Source organism: Cucurbita pepo, chromosome 12 (assembly GCF_057944985.1).
Source record: "Cucurbita pepo subsp. pepo isolate OVF chromosome 12, ASM5794498v1, whole genome shotgun sequence".
Classification (NCBI taxonomy): Eukaryota; Viridiplantae; Streptophyta; class Magnoliopsida; order Cucurbitales; family Cucurbitaceae; genus Cucurbita; species Cucurbita pepo.
This window is the reverse complement of record NC_141809.1, coordinates 11814362-11834103: the sequence shown is the minus strand read 5'-3', so window position 1 is coordinate 11834103 and position 19742 is coordinate 11814362. Positions and strand designations below refer to the sequence as shown.

General features: G+C 36.2%; 2 protein-coding genes across 2 annotated transcripts; both read left to right on the top strand.

The window, feature by feature from the left end:
• The first annotated feature begins 828 nt into the window (after positions 1–828).
• On the top strand, positions 829–5312 carry LOC111807702 (oligouridylate-binding protein 1C). The gene is made up of 12 exons (XM_023693534.2): positions 829–1075; positions 2000–2061; positions 2413–2515; positions 2676–2752; positions 2829–2890; positions 2977–3064; positions 3258–3333; positions 3409–3439; positions 3692–3811; positions 3975–4060; positions 4428–4604; positions 4709–5312. Exons 1-12 carry the CDS (start codon positions 971–973, stop codon positions 4994–4996), a joined length of 1275 nt encoding a protein of 424 aa, XP_023549302.2. The 5' UTR covers positions 829–970; the 3' UTR covers positions 4997–5312.
• Positions 5313–6655: 1343 nt separating this feature from the next.
• Positions 6656–19670, top strand: LOC111807700 (nuclear pore complex protein). The gene is made up of 24 exons (XM_023693532.2): positions 6656–6886; positions 7547–7845; positions 7963–8032; positions 9091–9206; positions 9971–10002; positions 10114–10239; positions 10611–10769; positions 11055–11147; positions 11241–11408; positions 11706–11804; positions 12183–12415; positions 12501–12558; positions 14348–14436; positions 14547–14678; positions 15084–15206; positions 16121–16219; positions 16326–16514; positions 17102–17276; positions 17378–17534; positions 17636–17838; positions 18260–18401; positions 18601–18761; positions 19231–19347; positions 19446–19670. Exons 1-24 carry the CDS (start codon positions 6807–6809, stop codon positions 19509–19511), a joined length of 3186 nt encoding a protein of 1061 aa, XP_023549300.2. The 5' UTR covers positions 6656–6806; the 3' UTR covers positions 19512–19670.
• The last annotated feature ends 72 nt before the right edge of the window (positions 19671–19742 follow it).

The window sequence follows — 19742 nt, the reverse complement described above, 5'->3', positions numbered from 1 at the left end:
ATTCGAGATATTGATGGTCAAGTAAATGGACGTAAACATATAGCATCGAATTTATGGTCAAAGTTATTCTAAAGGACTCTCTTTATTATATAGTTTGCGTGTTATCCTTTTAAAGCTAAAAAGTTTGGTCGGCGAGATTATCTTTTATTTATAATAAAAAAAAAACTACAATTTGTAAGATCTCACATCGGTTGAAGAGGGGAACAAAACATTTCTTATAAGGGCGTGAAAACCTCTTCCTCGTAGACACATTTTAAAAACTGTGAGGCTGACGACCATATGTAATGGGCTAAAACGGACAATATTTGTTAGTGGTGGGCTTAGATTATTACAAATGGTATTAGAGCTATACATGGGGCAGTGTGTCGACGTTGGTTGGAGAGGGGAACGGGGAACTAATAAGGATGTGAGAACCTCTCTCTAATAGACACGTTTTAAAATCATTAGGTGATAAAATGATGAAATGGATGGATTTTTAACATTTTGACGGTCTATTTTATCAAATTTATACGGTTGAGTGGTGAAGTAATTTTCATTTAACCTAATAAACAATTGGTTGGAATAAATTATTTACGAATTTTAAGAATTAAAATGTGTCCGAAGATTTATTCAAATAAATATTTAAAGAGTCAACTGATATATTAAGCATAAATATAAAATATATTTGTATTATTTGATACAATTTTAAAAACGATCGTCAGGAATTTGACGAAGATGTACACTTGTCAATATAAGATTGGCAGTCGTATATTCGTGTGTAACCAATACGTAATGATATCTTCGCCCGGGCCCGAAACGGCATTTTATAAGTCTTCTAAGTTACAACCATTAATTGATTTTCCCCCAACCCGGAGGAGCTTTTCCGTCCCCAATTTTTTCTGGCCTTTGTTCGACTCTCAACCCTAAAACCCTCATCTTCCCGGTAAAATTTTTCGTTCTTTTTGGCGGAAAATTGATCGAGGGAATAAGAATGCAACATCAGAGATTGAAGCAACAACAGCAACAAGCTTTGATGCAGCAAGCTTTGCTTCAGCAACAGTCTCTTTACCATCCTGGTCTCTTAGCTCACCCTCAGGTTCGAGTTCTTATTTGTTTTAATTTCGGCTCACATTCGTATGATCTACACGTTTTTCTTTCGCCATTGCTGTATTTTTGTTGTGGGGTTTGGCTGTCGATCTATGAGTATTACTTGTGAAGTTATGACCGATTCGGTGCGGTCTGTCGTAGCGGTGTTTTTTTTTTTTTTTATAGCTTTGTACGGTTTCGAGTTCTGAGTTTTTGTAAAGAAGTGATTTCCCCCGTGTTGAGAGATTGAATGTTTGTGATGGGTATTCGTATTTTTTTTTTTATAGTTCTTATTAGTTGTGGGTATCTGCTGGGTAATGTTTAGCCCGTTTGGATTAATTTTTGGTTTCTTGAAGTCTTTTTTCTTAACAAAGCATGAAACAGGATCCCTTTAGATGCTCTAGGGCCATCAATGATGGTATGACCTGCATGCAGTGGCTCACTTCTGGGGCTAATATTTTCCATTCGGCGTGTATGCTATCGATGCATAATGTTTGTGGATCATTTTTTTATTTTTTTATAATGTAATCCGCTCTGGGGTTCAGGCAGATTATACCATTTTATACATAATTTATCATTCTAGTTGATGACGGTTGACTTCCACCAACCCAGTTAGGTTTTACCAGCTTACATTATCATAGAACTGGAATTTCCTTATGACGTGAAATCTTGAGTTACTGTAGCTGGTCCGTGTCTTTCATGTTATTTTCACTGCTTTCCTTTTTACTTGTGTGATCTCTGTTTCTCCAATGTACTGGTTGAAATACCATCGAGGTTAGCTTTTCATTTGGTTACAAGATTTCGTTTAATCTGCATGATTGCATCCATTATATATATTTTTTGTTTTTCACTCATTTCATAAAGATGCATCTTCTCTTTCACATACTATTCCATTATTTTCCTTTTTATTTATTTTGTTGTTTCCATTATGCAGCTCGAACCAATTCCAAGTGGAAATTTACCACCGGGTTTTGATCCAAGTACCTGTCGCAGTGTGTGAGTGATTTTTTAGACGCTTTACCTCTTTTTTTCTGCATTATGTGAACTTGTGTTTTCTTGCAGTCGTCATGTCTCTCTGTCACAGATTTGTCATCGACTATCAAGTTCTCATACTTTTAGTTTCTATAGTTCCTAAGAGACTGGATCTCTAATCATTTAATTTGAGCTTATGTTTTAAAATGACGCCTTCTCAAATCTCAACCAAGTAGCTAGCTTTTTTTAGTTGAATTTTATTGTTTATGTATACTATATGACTTTTGTCGATTACTTATATTTTGTTTGTATTTTTTTTTTTTTTCCTTTTCCTTTTTTAAAACTTTTAGTTTCTTTAATTTTGAGGAAATGCAGGTACGTAGGAAATGTACATACACAGGTAACTGAACCACTTCTTCAGGAGGTTTTTGGGAGTACAGGCCTTGTTGAAAGCTGCAAGCTTGTTAGAAAGGAGAAGGTTGGTCCACAGGAGCCTATGATACGAAACCTTTGTTCTAACTCTACTTTTTATTTCCCCATACAATGGAGTAGATCTAATTGTTTATAGTACTGATAATTTCAAGGTCTTCTGTTTCCTTCCTGTATATTAACATCCTTGGTTCTACTGCTTTATGCAGTCATCCTATGGATTTATTCACTATTTTGATCGCAGATCAGCTGCTATGGCAATTTTGTCACTTAATGGGAGGCATTTGTAAGTATAGAACTGTATTTTTTTTTCATTTTCCATGTTTGTACTTCTGTTTCCTGTCTCAATATGTGCTTTGCAGGTTTGGGCAGCCTATCAAAGTAAATTGGGCTTATGCTAGTGGTCAGAGAGAGGATACATCAGGTGTGGGATCTGTTCTGAATCAGTAGCTGTGAGTTGCAACTGTTAAAATAATTTCTTCTATATTCACCTGCTTCTTTTGTGCACAGGTCATTTCAACATCTTTGTGGGTGATCTTAGCCCTGAAGTTACTGATTCTACTTTGTTTGCATGCTTTTCTGTTTTCCCAAGCTGTTCGTAAGCTTCAGCCCCTGGAAACTATTTTTTAATTTGTTTGTTGTCCTTTGAATTTTGCATGTAATTTCTAGTTCTGCAAAATACAAGTATGCAATACTCCACAGCTCAAAAAGCTATTGGGGTTGGAATGGATATGTTAGTAGTTTGTCTTTTTTGACGTACAACATCTGATATTGTGTTTTATTGGTTTCAGCGATGCCAGAGTTATGTGGGATCAGAAGACTGGGCGTTCCAGGGGATTTGGTTTTGTTTCTTTTCGCAACCAACAGGTTCATACTACATCTAATTGAAATATATTCTTTTGCCATTTTTTCTCTCTCTACTAAATTTTTCTCCCTTTCCAGGATGCTCAAAGTGCAATAAATGACCTGACTGGTAAGGACTTAATTACTTCTGATAGTTTTAATTTCTTGTACTAGATTTTCATTTGGTTGAACAATCAAATCATTGGCTGAAAAAAGAAAAGATTGATGATCTCTTCATTCGTGATTTCTTTTAATTTTGTGGTATATTGTTATCAAATATCTATAACAACATTGAAATTGAGTAGCATATTGTCTTTAACTTTTGTAATTGAAAGTCTTTTGCTATATTGCTCTATTTCTGACCATGCACGGTCTCCTTCAGGTAAGTGGCTTGGGAGTAGACAGATTCGTTGCAACTGGGCTACAAAAGGTGCTGGATCCAATGACGACAAGCAGAGCTCAGATGTGAAAAGCATTGCAGAACTTACAAATGGATCATCTGGTGAGTGTTCATACCCCATGTTTAATGAGGTTTTCATTTCTTTCATTAGAAACTATAAGTTTAGATTGTTCCAGTTTGTCGTTTTGTTTACCCTGAGAATCATTCATACCCCATGTTTAATGAGCTTTTGACAATACTTGCATGAATTTTGACATTTCTGCAGAAGATGGTAAAGAGACGGTCAATAGCGATGCTCCAGAGAACAACCCTCAGTACACTACTGTTTATGTTGGCAATCTTGCTCCAGAGGTAAGATACCTCATTCCTATCTTTGTTATTTTTATTTTAGAATGTTTTAATGATTTATCTTGCTCCAAGCTGCCAATGATAAGATAACACAATGAACTTTTTTTGGTACTCAACTTGCCAAGTTTTTGCTAGTGTAACACTTGGTTGAGGTTGCTGTATAAAATGAGGTTTCTTTTAATTCTACCTGTCTCTAGAAGTGTTCTCTGGTTTAATTTATAATTTTATTCCAGGAATTGGCAGGAAAAGAATAATTTCTCAAAGAATAATCTTGTAGCGTTTACTTAGTTGTCTGATATCAGTGATATTTGGGTGTTTTTGATTACTGGCATTTTGGATTTTTTTGAATAATTTTTCTTCATTTATACAGGCCACGCAGGTTGATCTTCATCGCCATTTTCATGCTCTTGGGGCTGGTGTGATTGAGGAGGTTCGCATCCAGCGCGATAAGGGCTTTGGTTTTGTTAGATATAGCACTCATGCTGAGGCTTCTTTGGCTATTCAGATGGGGAACACTCAGTCGTATCTTTGTGGCAAACAGATCAAGGTTTCATTTTCTGCTTGTGTATATATAATTTTAGAAGGTGTTTGTGGAGTAGCTTTCTTAAGTCAGTTCTAACCGGCGGGGTTGTGTACCGTTTGTGTTTGCAGTGCTCTTGGGGAAGCAAGCCAACCCCACCTGGAACCATCTCGAACCCGCTTCCTCCCCCGGCAGCAGGTTCAATCCCAGGACTCTCAGCAACTGATATTTTAGCGTATGAGCGGCAACTGGCTATGAGCAAGATGGGTGGCGTCCATGCACTTATGCAGCCTCAGATACCACATCCTTTAAAGCAGGCAGCCATGGGGGGGATGGGTGCCGCTGGCTCAAGTCAGGCCATCTATGATGGTGGTTTCCAGAACGTTGCGGCAGCTCAGCAGCTCATGTATTATCAGTAAGTCTCATGACGAGAGAGAGAGAGAGAGAGATGTATACAAAATGGAGTGTGGTTAGTTCTGTTGAGAGATGTGGATGTTTTTCTTGTTTTCCTCATTTGGAGAGCTTCTGAGCCTTAGTATATGATGATATATCCTTTCCTTTATTGTTAAAGTTTTTAAAATAGGCTGCTGGGAGCTGTGTTAATGGAATGTCATTATTGTGTACCCGAGTATATCTGAATTTAGAAAAAAGGATATGAGGACTAGCTGGGTGTTCTTAGTTTTCCTTCCATTTGCTGTTCCTTTTATGATGATTTGGAGTACAATATTCTTATCACTGCTTGTTTTGTGCCATTATTAATGCCAGGAGTAACAAAGAATGATTTAAATAATTTTGATCTATGATATTCCCTTATATATTAAGAATCATATAATATAACAAACCTAAGTTAATAATGTGTTAATGGACACCCAATCTGGGGTAGTGCCTTTTAATATCAATTTCTGAATTTTCAATATATTTGGACGAAGTTTGTTGTTTAATTTTGTTCTCTAAATGCTGCAATTTTTTGTTTTTAATTTTTTATATGCTAATTACTAGCCGTTGTGTTGGAAATGACTGGTACAAAATAGTTGGTATAGATTCATTATTAAAATAAGTCTAATGGTATAGAAAAACCTTGTGTTATCGATTCAAATTTGTTGTGCCGGAAATGGTCGGTATAACTTAGTTATTAAAATAAATCTAATGGTAGAGCAGAGGATTGGAAAACCAAGTCTAATTGTAATAGATCATAGGACTGGAAAAAACAGTAGAGCATAGGACTGGAAAACAGTAGAGCATAGGACTGGAAAACCAAGTCTAATTGTAGTAGAGCAGAGGACTGAAAAACCAAGTCTAATTGTAGTGTAGTAGAGCAGACTAATTGTAGTGTAGTAGAGCAGACTAATTGTAGTGTAGTAGAGCAGACTAATTGTAGTGTAGTAGAGCAGAGGAGGACGGGAAAACCAAGTCTAATTGTAGTGTAGTAGAGCGGAGGACTGAAAAACCAAGTCTAATTGTAGAGTAGAGGACTGGAGGATTAAGTCTAATTATAGAGCAGCAGACTGGAGGATTAAGTCTAATTGTAGAGCAACTGATTACTAAAATAAGTAGAATGGTAGAACAGAGCTAATTGTAGAGCAACTGATTACTAAAATAAGTAGAATGGTAGAACAGTGTAGTGTAGTAGAGCAGAGGACTGAAAAACCAAGTCTAATTGTAGAGTAGAGGACTGGAGGATTAAGTCTAATTATAGAGCAGCAGACTGGAGGATTAAGTCTAATTGTAGAGCAACTGATTACTAAAATAAGTAGAATGGTAGAACAGAGCTAATTGTAGAGCAACTGATTACTAAAATAAGTAGAATGGTAGAACAGAGGACGGAAAAATCCTCAGATTACCGGTTCAAATAGGTTAGTTCAAATCTTATGTTTGACACAGGTTGAATTTGTATAAGTATTCACTCTAACAAACTTACTATTTTACTTTTTGGTTTACAAATTGCAAAAAGAAAAAAGAAATGAATTAATCATTTGAACTAAAAAAAAAATAAAAAAATAAAAAAATAAAGTTACAAATATCTTCATAAATCTTTGAAATTGGTCCGGTTTATTAGCGGTTTAATTGGGTTGGGCGTGCCTTTATTGGCGAGGCTCCTGCCCCGAGGGTTTTGGTGACTGAACTTAGGGGTTTTTCCTCACACTCCCGCGCTTGCCTGCTCTCCGCTCTCTCCCTCGAATCAGCAAAATCCTCTGTGCTTCGTGAGGAAAGCCGAATTCATATTCCAACATGGACGAAGAAATGGACGTCTCTCCCACCTACTTTGACCCTGAAGACCTCACGATTCGAGAGCGATTTCGTCGGTACAGGTGCGTTCTCCGGTTTGCTTTCTCTTTATTCGTTCGGCAGGGTAAAATATGAATGCTGCCGAGAAAATGCGTCATCTACTCAGTTTAAAGTTAATTTCTTGAGCAGAGGTTTCAATTAACTAATCTGTTTATTGGGTTTGTAAGAGCAACCTATGTGGTCTTAGTTTGCTACTTGGTATCTGTTTGATTCGAATGTTTTCTAATGCTCAATTTCCATTCATTGCATTAAGATCAAGCCGGATGCATTGCTTTTTTACTTTCTCTATCTAGATGGCTGTCATTGGTTTTGTAAGGGGATCTTATGATTAATTGTGGAATAGAGCACTTCTTGGCTTATACTTTAATCTGAAATTGGTTTTGTGCTTATTCCTGTCCTTAATATTCTTTTGTTATCTATCAAGGAAGAAAACGCACAAGGCACATATCATATCTAACGTGCTGATTATTTCATATTTGAATTTTGGTGTACATTGTTTGGGTTGGGCTATGCTGTTTGCCTATGCATTCTGTTGCTCTGTTCTTGCCTCGTCCTTGCAGCTTTTCTTGATTGGAGTGGGGTTTTCACTTTAAAAAAAATTTATTACGTAGCTTTCTTACCCATATTTGTTGAATTTATCATTTTTTTGATGCAATACCACACTTAGCATGAAACTTATGCAGGAAAAGGCCTTCAAGCATATCTCCTCACAAGGAAGTTTCATTTTCACCAGTCAGTGAGTCTAGGATTTTGTATGACGGACAGAGTTTCTATAGTCCAACAAATGCCACACCTCTTGAAACTTTTAAAGAAGACGCTGAAAGTCTTGATGGCGATAGCCAGGCAGTTTCAGTAGCGTCTCTAGGTCCCGATTCAGTTCGCTACTCACTGAAGGCTTGCAAGCATGAGAATGACCCATTATCTAATAGTGGAGATACAACTTACCCCTTTTTTGCATCTCTGATGGACTCTTCAATCCAAGGTTCTAATTATGTCGAACATATTTCTTACTCTTTATGTTTGTCCTCCCTTTGGGCATGGGCTGTTTGTTTGAAGAAGTGTACACTTCATGTCTTATTCTCTCGAGATATTTTGTCAGGATTGATGTCTATCCCAGACTTGATATTAAGATTTGAAAGTTCTTGTCGCAATGTTTCAGAGTCAATAAGGTACGTTGCCCTCTATGCTGTTCTCATTTCATTTATTTTACAGACATCTTGTTGTTGGTTTTCCGAATAAGTTGGATGGATTACATTATGCTCGTCTTTATATAGTTTCTCTCTGAAATCTAATCATCTATTTAGATTTTTTTGGGTGATAAGAATTTTTTTTGTTGATGGTATGAAATAAAAAAGAAGGGGAAGGAAAGTCAAAACCCAAGGTGACAGTTAGAAAAAAAGGGAAAAAAAAAAAAAAAAAAAAAGAACACTTCCAGATGATACAAAAAGAATTGAAGCTGAGAGTTAGAGAAATTCCATTGTTTAAGAAACCCCGAAGAATTTTCTTTGTTGTTGAATACTATTGTTTCTATTGAGCCACGTCAACTAAAGGGTCGCTTGCACAAATTTAAGTCATAAGATTTTCCTGGCCCTTTAAAAGGACGACCGGCAAGAAATGAGTATAGAAGGCTGTTGATATGAAGAGGGAGAGCCTTATGCTATATCTTCTTGTAAATTATCTAGTTATTTATTATGCTACCTCTTGGTCTAAATCGTCTGGTCACTTTACTTTTTACACATATGCTTCCATTTTAGCCAATTGGAAAAACCTTTTGTAATCTTCATGGATCTTTGATCCATTTTGTAACTTTCATACGTCAAAGAAATTGTTTTCTTATAAAAAAGATATTGACCGGGAGAGCAATCTTCCACTTGATTTTATGTTGTAAGAAAATCCTTAAATTTCAAACAAAGAGCAAGCGTTGAGGAAATTACCTCAGGTTCTGCATCTTTTTTATATGTAGGCAACATCCTAGTGATAGTCATCCAAAAAGGAGTCTCTTTTGAAAAACGACTTGGTCACTAGTACTGACCTACCGATATACCATAGCCAAACAATGAGCTTGGGAGAACAAGCAACCAACTGTATGACAGTATGAGCATAAGAGGAAGTTGATTCTGCAAAGAAAATTGTGTTCGCTGAAAACTTGACTGAACTGTTGATTGTTACTAATTCTTTAAGCGTCATATCCCTTTTTGTTTCTGAACTTCTTGTTTTTTACCACTAGGTATGGTTCTGACATTCAGCACCGCTTTTCTGAAGACAAATTGGTGAGGCAGAAGGCTCAATTTCTTGTAGATGAAGCTGCCTCTTGGTCCCTCTTGTGGTACCTTTATGGGAAAGGAAATATCTCTTTCTCGAACTTTTTAAAAATTGTATTTTGTATCTGTGTACAAATTTCTGTTTTCTGTTTCATATACGTTATTTTGGATCCTGATTCAATTCTCCGTTTAAATGGCAACAAATGTGTATCTTTTCTTATAAAAAAAAAAAAAAAAAAAAATACAAATGTGTATCTTTAAACCTTGCTGCATGTTATTGAAATTTTGGTATATTAAAATTTTCCCTGCAACAACATTCTTTTTCATTGTGAAGCTTGCTTGTTTAGACAATGATGAGCGTTAGCACAGCTGTGGACTGAGTTTTATTGTCTTTTGCCGCTTCTTGATAATAACAATGTGTAGCTGGCATCAATTTTTAGAACAATGTACAATACACAACTTCAACATGGTGGAGTTCAAACCACAAAAGAATTATTTGGGAAGGGGTTTCCTCTACCCCAGCCCCTAGGCTGTCCTTTATATGATAAATTCATAGCCTTTGATGTCTCTTCTATAAAAAAAAGATAATAAAGTCTTTCTGGTGTTCCTTGAATTATTTCTTCTGTTCTTTCTCCCACTCTCTAACTGCTGCCTATTGGCAATTAATATATTTTCTGTTAGCATTTTGGCTAGCATGATCGGTGTCTTTTCTGCTATTGTTGAAGGAGATTAACTCACCCACCCACCTAACCCACTCACGCATATATATAATACATGCTGTTGCTTGTTATTGAAAATATTTTACCATTTGACCTTGGGATTAATATTGGTATCTTGTTCTTGCAGCAACGAGAGAGACGCCTAAAGATCTAATTGTGGTTATGTATTTTTTTTTGTTCTTTTCTTCCAAATAAAAATAAGAATTTGTACAAGGTTTTAAACATTACTCAAGTGTGAAAAACCTAAATGAAGCTTTCAATTTGTGGCAGTTTCCCCCAACATCGCACTTGGAGGCCTGCCAGTTTGTCATTGAAGACCATACAGCTCAATTATGTCTTCGAATTGTTGAGTGGCTGGAAGGTTTAGCCTCTAAAGCACTTGATTTGGAAACTAAGGTGATGAGTTATTCTGAGAACTTTACTTGATAATTTACTACCAGAAATCATATCTTATACTATGGTTGTGATATATTTCAAAAATAATGTTGTATTTAATTGTGTGTCCTGCTTGCTAGCGCTACTGTGTTTTATGCTAGCTCTCAAGTCACAGATTGTTAGTTATAGCTGTCACTGACATGATATGTTTAATAATGGTCAACATTGCTAAACAGACTTACTATAAGTTAAAACCCTTAGCTCTTGAAACTTTATAGATTCAGGTTATCGAGTGCCTGAGATAACTCTTGGAAAGTGAAATCTTTGTGACTTTTAAAAACTTATACTAGGGTTAGCCAGTTTTCTTTGACGCTTTGTATATGTTTTTACAGATTCGTGGATCTCATGTTGGTACCTATCTTCCATCTTCTGGAGTTTGGCATAATACTCAGCGTTCTCTCAAGAAAGGGACTTCTAACACAAATGTTATTCATCACTTGGATTTTGACGCTCCAACACGTGAGCATGCTCATCAGCTGGCAGATGACAAAGTATGGTTTTATTTATGCTAAATTGGGCCTTGAATGATATATATATATATATAGCCTTTGGTGCCTTGTGATGTTTTATTTTCCTTTTTACGACCACATCTCATGTTCTATTTATCATCCTTGCATACATTGGACATGTAGTTTGGGATGTTTATGTGTGATTTGGACCTGTTTTCTTTTACAAAAATTGATATAAGAAAGGTTGACAAACTTAGACTGGAAAATAACTACAATGAGTCGCTTTAGTTTAGAAGGCAGTATAGTAATTGACGTTTTTCTCAACAGAAACAAGATGAATCTCTTTTAGAAGATGTCTGGACTCTTCTAAAGGCTGGGAGAATGAAAGAAGCATGTGATCTCTGCCGGTCAGCAGGACAGGTAAACAAATCTCTGAGAGCTATGGCTTCTTCCCTTCCAATGCTCTAGTTTATCATCTTACATCCTGTGATACATTTCATAACATGTTGGCAGCCGTGGAGAGCTGCAACTTTGTGTCCTTTTGGTGGATTTGAACACTTTCCTTCCATTGATGCCTTGGTAAGGAATGGAAAGAACAGAATTCTACAAGCTATTGAGCTTGAAAGTGGCATTGGCCACCAATGGCGTCTTTGGAAATGGGCTTCTTATTGTGCATCTGAGGTAGTCATTGTTATTTCAAAGGGCAGTAGATAGGTTTTATTTTCTGTTTCGAAGTTGGTTGTATAACTCTTTAAGCAATGTTTCATGTGCAATCTCTATCTGATGGTTGATGGTAAATATGTATGATCATAATTGTATACTTCTGGTGGGCTCAATAACAATTATGCTATTACATGTTTTGGGGCGGACAATGAATAGAAGATGTTTTCTATGTTCTTCTTTTCTTTATTATTTTATTATTTTTCTTAACATTTATTTTATTTTTGATTCTACTTGTACTCTGTGCAATTGTTGAAGAAAATTGCTGAAGTAGATGGTGGGAAGTATGAGGCTGCTGTATATGCTGCTCAATGTGGAAACTTGAAGCGTGTACTTCCTATATGCACAGATTGGGAGGTATGCTTGTGGCAGTAATCCCTGCAAATTTTAGAATGTTTAACTGAAACTTCTGTGATCTGTCCATTTCACTATTAGGGATGCATATGAACAGAACTGCTAATTTAGTTGGTGTGAACTGGGAGGTCGATGAGTTTCTTAGTGTGGTTATTTGTTTGCCAATAATATTGGCTATAATGTTTTGTGTTGACTAATTGTCTTCTGTTGGTGTTTGGGTGATCTCACAATTAAGCATAAATTATCTAATTATATTCTTATATGCAAGGAACCTAGTATAATGGAAAAGAGTTATCCTAAGATTTTTTTTCCGATGACCTTTGATGATATCAATTTGTTTTAACACTGTCAAATGCTCTGAGACTATCCATTTGCATGCAGTCAGCATGCTGGGCAATGGCAAAGTCGTGGCTAGATGTTCAAGTAGATCTTGAACTCACTCGTTCACAAGGGAAGATGGATCTTTTCAAAAGCATTATGGACACTGTAGATGAAAGTCCAGGACAAAGTGGTAGAAACTTTCAGGCTTCTGATGGACCAGAAAGTTGGCCACTTCCAGTTCTGAGCCAACAACCACGCCAAATTTCTGCCCTCCTTCAAAAACTCCATTCAGGGTACGAATACAATAAGATGTTACTACACATGAGGATGAGTAATGTGATGTTAACAATGTAAGGTCTATTCATTTTCCTGATTCAGCGACATGGTGCATGAAAATGTAAATCGTGGATGCAAAGAGCAGCAGCGGCAAATTCAGGTATTTTAGATTTAATTTGAATGGCCAGGGTAATTTTATCCCTGAGGTTTTACTTATTAAATGGTGCAACTTAACCAAAGAGGAAACATGTGTGGCAGAGCAAACTTGTTCAAATGATTAATTCTTCTTTTGTGATGGCTGGTTAATTTTAGAGATTCTATTTTGATGGTGTCAAAAGACTTTTTGTTTTGTGGCCTGGGCTTGAATTGGGCCTAGTTGTGTGCCGTCTTCTAAATTGAAAAACTCTAAGATTGATTGCTTTTATTTGATGATGGTAGAGTGATAAAGTTAGGAAGAGAGTTTCGGCGATTGTATTGAAAAGTGAGTTGATCATTACAAAATTGCACAATTTATTACTTTTATTTGACTCCCCTTCTTTTTTTGTTTTGAAATCCTCTTGAACTAAATGCATTCTCAGCTCCTTGTATTTAAGTGGTGTCCTGCTGAAAATTTCTCCACTGAATGGAAACACAAACCTTATATTTATCTGACACTAGCTCAGCATCTGTTGGCACCTTACTAAATAAGGTGTCACTCTCGCTATTTAACTGTGGTTGAACCCATGTGGTATCATCCTCCTTAGTTGGAGCTTGGGTCTGATAGAAGCTCACCAGTTGGTTAAGTTACTGTTGCATCAGTCAGTTCTCTCTCCCTGGCTACTAGATTCTTTAGTGTTTTCCTTGTTTCCATTCTGTAAAATTGGTTCAGCTGCAATGCCCTCTACCAACACAAACATGCTCTCCGATGCCGGTATCTTTTTAACCTCTTCCATCACAGCTCCTATTTGAGATTTGACCAGTTCCATACGGCTGTCTACTTTATTCCCTATAGGCATTTCTGGGATAGAGTTCTAATACCACTAATGTTACAGTGCAGTTTGTACTCATCTCCAAAAGCTAGAGTTCCACAGTTCTTCCTTACAGAATACCTGACTTCTTCTCTGTACAACATCCTTCGGAGTAAACTCTCCCTACTCATGCACTAGTACTAGCATTCTGTTATTAATAGAATTTGCACATATCATAAGAAATCTACACTCTTCTTTAGCTTACCCCACTCACATTTTACTTGCTTCTCACCTTCGTATCAGAGTCATGACTTGCCTACGTGCATGATCAAAGGGGGCCCACTACTCTTGTGAAATAATTATTTATCCATTTACCTAATGTTTATTTTTAAACCATATGTCTTAGGATATTGCAAATAAACCTTATTTCTGTCTTTTATTTATAATTTTACAGGTAGGAAATGAATTTGTTGTCCTTTTTCTCATAGCTTGCTCATCAGCCATCCCGTTATGATTTACATCATAGGAAACTTTCCCGTTATGATTTACATCATAGGAAACTTTCCCTACACATGCACTAGTACAAGCATTCTGTTATTAACAGAATTTGCATATATCAAAAGAAGTCTACATCCTTCTTCAGCTTCCCCCATTCACATTTTACTCACTTCTCACCTTTGTACCAGAGTCATGGACTATCCTACGTGCATGAGCGAAGGGGGCCTACTACTCCTATAAAATAGTTATTTATCCATTTACCTAATCATTACTTTTAAACCATAAGTCTTAGGATTGTGCAAATAAACTTAATTTCTGTATTTTATTTACAATTTTACATGATAGGAAATGGGTTTGTTGTCCTTTTTCTCATAGCTCTCTCATCAGTCATCGCATGATGATTTTCACTTGAAACAAAGTTCATAATTTTTTGTTAGTCTTCTGTTGGTACGTTGAAATAAAAGGAAAAAACTTCCATCTTACATTTTATAATATTTTTTCCAGATGATCTTGATGCTTGGAGACATTCCTCGTCTCTTGGACCTAATCTGGTCATGGATAGCACCTTCAGAAGATGATCAAGATGCTTTCAGGTCATGGAATGTCTTTGTTATTACAGATAAATGTCTATGTTCAAGACAGATATGGTTATATTTGCTCATACTGCCATTTCAAAAATGCTTGCACGTTTGGATTTTGTTAGGCCTCATGGAGATCCTCAAATGATTCGGTTTGGTGCTCATTTAGTGCTCGTGCTTCGATATTTACTTGCTGAAGAAATGAAGGATATCTTCAGAGAGAAGATCATGAATATTGGCGATCTTATTTTACACATGTAGGTAAAATGCTTGTTCTTTTTTAGATGAGGACAACATAGAATATTTAGGCAAAAGAAGACTAGAGGGATTATAGATGTGGGATGAAATTTGTTTCCATGTTTGCTTTTGGTTGCTTCTCTTGAATATTTTTATGATTTGTTTATTTTGGTAAGAAACAGCTATTTCATTGAGAAAAATGAAATTCTTGTAATTTCTGCTGGTCCTAAATATTTTGTAATCATCCATATGCTTTGATTCTAGATTAATTCTAAAGCTATCTAGTTATCTCATCATTCTCGTGAAACAATAGAAATGTCTTTTTTCCCCCCCTCTAGATAGGTTCCTGATCTTGAATTAGATTGATAGAATATGTGACAAGGCTATAAACTAGTGCCATATAGATAATTTACTGTGGATTTCAGGTATGCCATGTTTCTCTTCTCGGTGCAACATGAGGAGCTGGTTGGTGTATATGCTTCTCAGCTAGCAAGCCATCGATGCATCAACCTCTTTGTGCACATGATGGAACTTCGGCTCGACAGCAGGTGACTGAAATCCTTACAGTCGAAATAGTTTTGGTTTTTGAATCTGCATGCTGAGATAAGGCGTATGGATTTGAGGTTCTTTATGTGATTTTATATCTAAATCAAAGAAGGTTAATGGTGATCCTTTGACTAATCAAATTTGGCTGTTAAGACAAATGTTCTCAACATGAGGATTTCTTTTTGGTGGATGTTAGAAGTTATATAATCCATATTGAATTTCAAAATGTTTTGCTATCTCATTTAACCACGTTTCCAGCTTCCTGATTTGACATCACCAACTGTGAAGAGATGACACCATCATATGAATAATCTTTTTGGTGGATGTTAGAAGTCATATAATCCATACATAGTAGGTTCTCAAATATTCGGCATAATTCTAAAAAAGCAATACTGATGTATGTGCAGAGAGAGATGGTTTCTAGGGTTGATAAATGATATTATTTTCATTATCAATAATAATAGCATAATTATGATGATGAGTATGACAATGACAAAGATGAAAATGAGAATGACAATGGAAACAAAAACTGCATTGAGGGCATCGTCATTGCGTGTATTATTTATGGAGACCACAGAATAACTAATCATCATGAAAAGAATATTACATATGAATCATGGAAAGACTAATAATGTTAATAAAATTGTACAAAAGTGAAACCCATTTGTACTTGATACTTTTTTTTTTTTTTTTGAAATACAGTAGTTTCTTCTTTATCAAAGGTCCTTGAAATGTACGTAGTCACCTTTCAACTAATACTCTGTATTTACTAGCTGGTCTTGCTGCATTTTCGGGAATTTGTTCTTGCAATCCGAGTTTTCTGATTAGTTTTGCATCTTGCAATGCCTAGTTTCTCTTGAATAAGGGAAATTTACTTCAGGGGATTATATTTTTATACCTTTTTGCTTGTTCACAGCGTGCAAGTCAAGTATAAAATCTTTCTCTCTGCTATAGAATATTTACCATTTTCTCCCGACGGTGATTCAAGGGGCAGTTTTGAAGAGATTATTGAGAGGTACTTTTGCATTTACTTGATTTAATTCTTCAACATTCAAGCCTGAAATTCACATGATCTGGTTTTGTTTATGGTTATTACGTGTTTATATGATGTACTTGACCAGTGTACTATCAAGATCTCGGGAGACAAAAATTGGTAGTTCTGACAAGTTGTCAGATGCTGTAGAACAACACCGCCTGCAGAGTCTTCAGAAAGCTATGGTTGTCCAGTGGCTCTGCTTTACCCCTCCTTCCACAATTGCTAATGTCAAAGATGTTAGTACTAAACTTCTTCTCCGAGCATTGGCACATAGGTAATAATTGTAGTTCGCTGTTGCTGTAGAACCACCAATGTTTCTTTTTAGTGCAAGGCACACTAGAGTATAAACCACACTCTAAAAAAAAGGGCTTAGAGGAAATTGGTTCAAACTATGGTGGCCACATAACTAGGATTTCATATCCTAAATGTTTTTTTTTTTGGCAACCGGGTTAGGAAATTGTTTGAAAACATGAGGCATTTTGAAGCGAGGTGTCTTGGGAGGGCATGGCTCCTAGGCACACTTTCTGGAAGACTGACTATATCATGATAAATTATGAATGTTGATTGATTCTTGCAAATCTGGGGTGATGCTTTTGATACTTTATTGGAGTTACATTTGACTTTGAAGTTAATTGATAGTGCAAGTCCTTTTTGTATGGAGCAACGAAGCAACGCTGATCTCTTGCACTTTTCTGTAAACTAGTTCAAGTGTAGGTTGAGTGGCTATTTTATTATTTGTATGCCTACATTGTAATGGTAATATATGGATGTTGGATTTGGTCTATTGTTAATGCATATTTTCTTTTTCCTATACTGCTGCTTTCTACAGCTTTTGAATTTCAATCGTTTGCTGTTTTATAGCAATATTCTGTTCAGAGAATTTGCTCTGATATCCATGTGGAGAATTCCATCAATTCCTAATGGTGCACACAAGTTACTTAGTCTTCTTGCTGAGCCTTTGAGGCAGAATTCAGAGACATTTAGTGCGTTGGAGGATAATGGTGTTCTGGAGAACCTAAAAGAGTTCGAGGATTGGGTATGCTTCCAATTCTTGTAATTACATGTTGGTCATTGTGGCTGTACTACCTGTTTTGATTACTGTGTACTTTCATCTAATAGAATTTATATCTTCATTAGAGTGAATATTTTGCCTGTGATGCAACATATCGCAACTGGCTCAAAATTGAGTTGGAGAATAATGAAGCGCCTTCCCTCGATCTCTCATTGGAAGAAAAACAAAGATCCATTGTAGCTGCTAATGAGACACTCGATTCGTCGTTTTCATTGTTACTTAGTATGCTTTATCTATTCTTTTCCCCATTCATAATTAGAAACCCCAGGCATACTACTCTTCATTGCTCACGATCTTTCTGCAAATAATTTTCCTTTCTGTAGGGAAAGAAAGTCCGTGGTTGGATTTCACAGAAGATTACGTCTATGAGTCAATGGAACCTCTTTATATTGAATTGCATGCCGTTGTCATGCTCTGTTTACCTTCAGGAGAATGTTTATGTCCTGAAGCCGCCACATGCACAACCTTAACAAGTGCCCTTTACTCCTCTGTAACTGAAGAGATCATATTAAATCGGAAACTAGTGGTATTTTTCTTAAACATGATCTCGTATAGTTTTTTTAATTACTTTTTGTGGCAAAGAATCAGAGATAATTTATTATTATTATTATTTTGAAGTATTTGTTCGTTGGTGTGTTCTTCTAGTCTTTGTTTCATTTCTATAGATAGATTCTAAACCCCAGATTTTCTTTCACTAGCCTATTATACTTTGTTCTCGAGATGAAGTAGGGTCCTTGTCCTTTCAAATTTAAAATTATGTAATGAACTCAGTTTTGGCCTGGCTGATGAAAGGAGAGTGGGATGCCCTATTATCCTCTGTTGATTACTTTTTACCATTTTTTTGTATTTATTATCTTTTATTTTATTACAAATTTCACCTTATTTCTTATTAGGGATAAAAAAACCAGACTATTTAAATTTTTTTTACATGTTCTTCGAATATGCAGGTGAATGTCTCCATTGCATCTGGGGAAGGTTTCTGCATTAAGATTGTGCTTCGCTGTTTAGCAACACCAGGTGATGGGCTTGGGCACTGTGAAGGCAATGATGGTGGCATTCTTAGTGGCATCATGGCAGCTGGATTCAAGGGTAAGAAGTACTATGCAACTTTGAGTACAGTATCCTACTTTTCAGTTACTAATTGGAGGTCTAGTGTAAATATGGGTTTTGTTCTTGTGGCCTTTGAAATGATGAAATCTGAGATGTGAATATCTCTCTTAGTTCTTCACCCCACTTCTTAACAGAAAAAGAACGTGCATTGAACAAGTATGACTTTTATATGTTGTAGGTGAGCTTCGCGGTTTTCAAGCTGGAGTCACTTTGGAGGTTTTGCGTCTAGATGCATGGTGTTCAAACGAAGATGGCTCACTGGAATGCCCGGCGGCATACATCGTGCAAGGCTTATGTCGTAGGTGCTGCCTTCCAGAAGTTATTCTTCGATGCATGCAGGTAATACTTCTTTGAGGCTAGTGGACTTTATATTAGAGCTGCTTTTTACTTCTCATTAATTATTCAACCTAGCATCTACTTTCCATGAATAATCTGAGTTACCCTCTCTACGGATACAGTAAAAACCATTTTGGGTTAGCATGGTTGTCATTTGGGCTGGTAAAATAAAATGAAATAAAATTTGGTATGGGTAGCGAGGCATCTCGTGAGACTTGTCAAGATATGCAAAAGTTGGCCTGAACATCTTTGGATGAGTAAAACAACGAGTTTTATATATAGTGCAAACTGCAAATATTTCCAATGTGGTTTGTTTTCCTTGGATCAGCAGTAAAATGATGTAGGAGCATTCTGGCATATGTATATAGATACTTTCGCGTACACGATTTTTGAACATTAGAGGATGAAATATTCAACAAGACACAATTTGGACTCTTTTTATTCATTTATATCATCTTATTCTCATTCTCAGGTTTCTGTGGCTCTGAAGGAGTTGGGTTTGGAACCGAAATGCCATGATCAGTTGATCGAACTCGTGGCGAGCTCTGAATCTGGGTTTTCTGATTTGTTCAGCCAGCAACAATTCGAGGTATCTCTCAGTTAACTTTGTCATAATATGAGGAATCTGGTACCTAATGTTAATGAGGGCTTTGACATCAAAATTTGATATCACATTGTCACTTGCAGGAATTTTTGATACTTGAGAGAGAGTACACATTACGCAAAATGGAGCTTGGAGAGCCTTCTTCCTGACTTCGCTATATGGATCCGATATTCAAATCTCCGACCAGCAATTTGAACACTTGATAGTTCTTTGATTTCTAATGTAAGGAAATATCTGTTAGATAGGATGCTTTGTATTGACTTAGATTATATGTTATCATCATCAATGAAAAATATGATTGAAAGCAATTCATAAATTTTGTACGAAATCAACCTAAGAAATTTTTTTGATATCAAATAATTAGAAATCAATCAACTCGA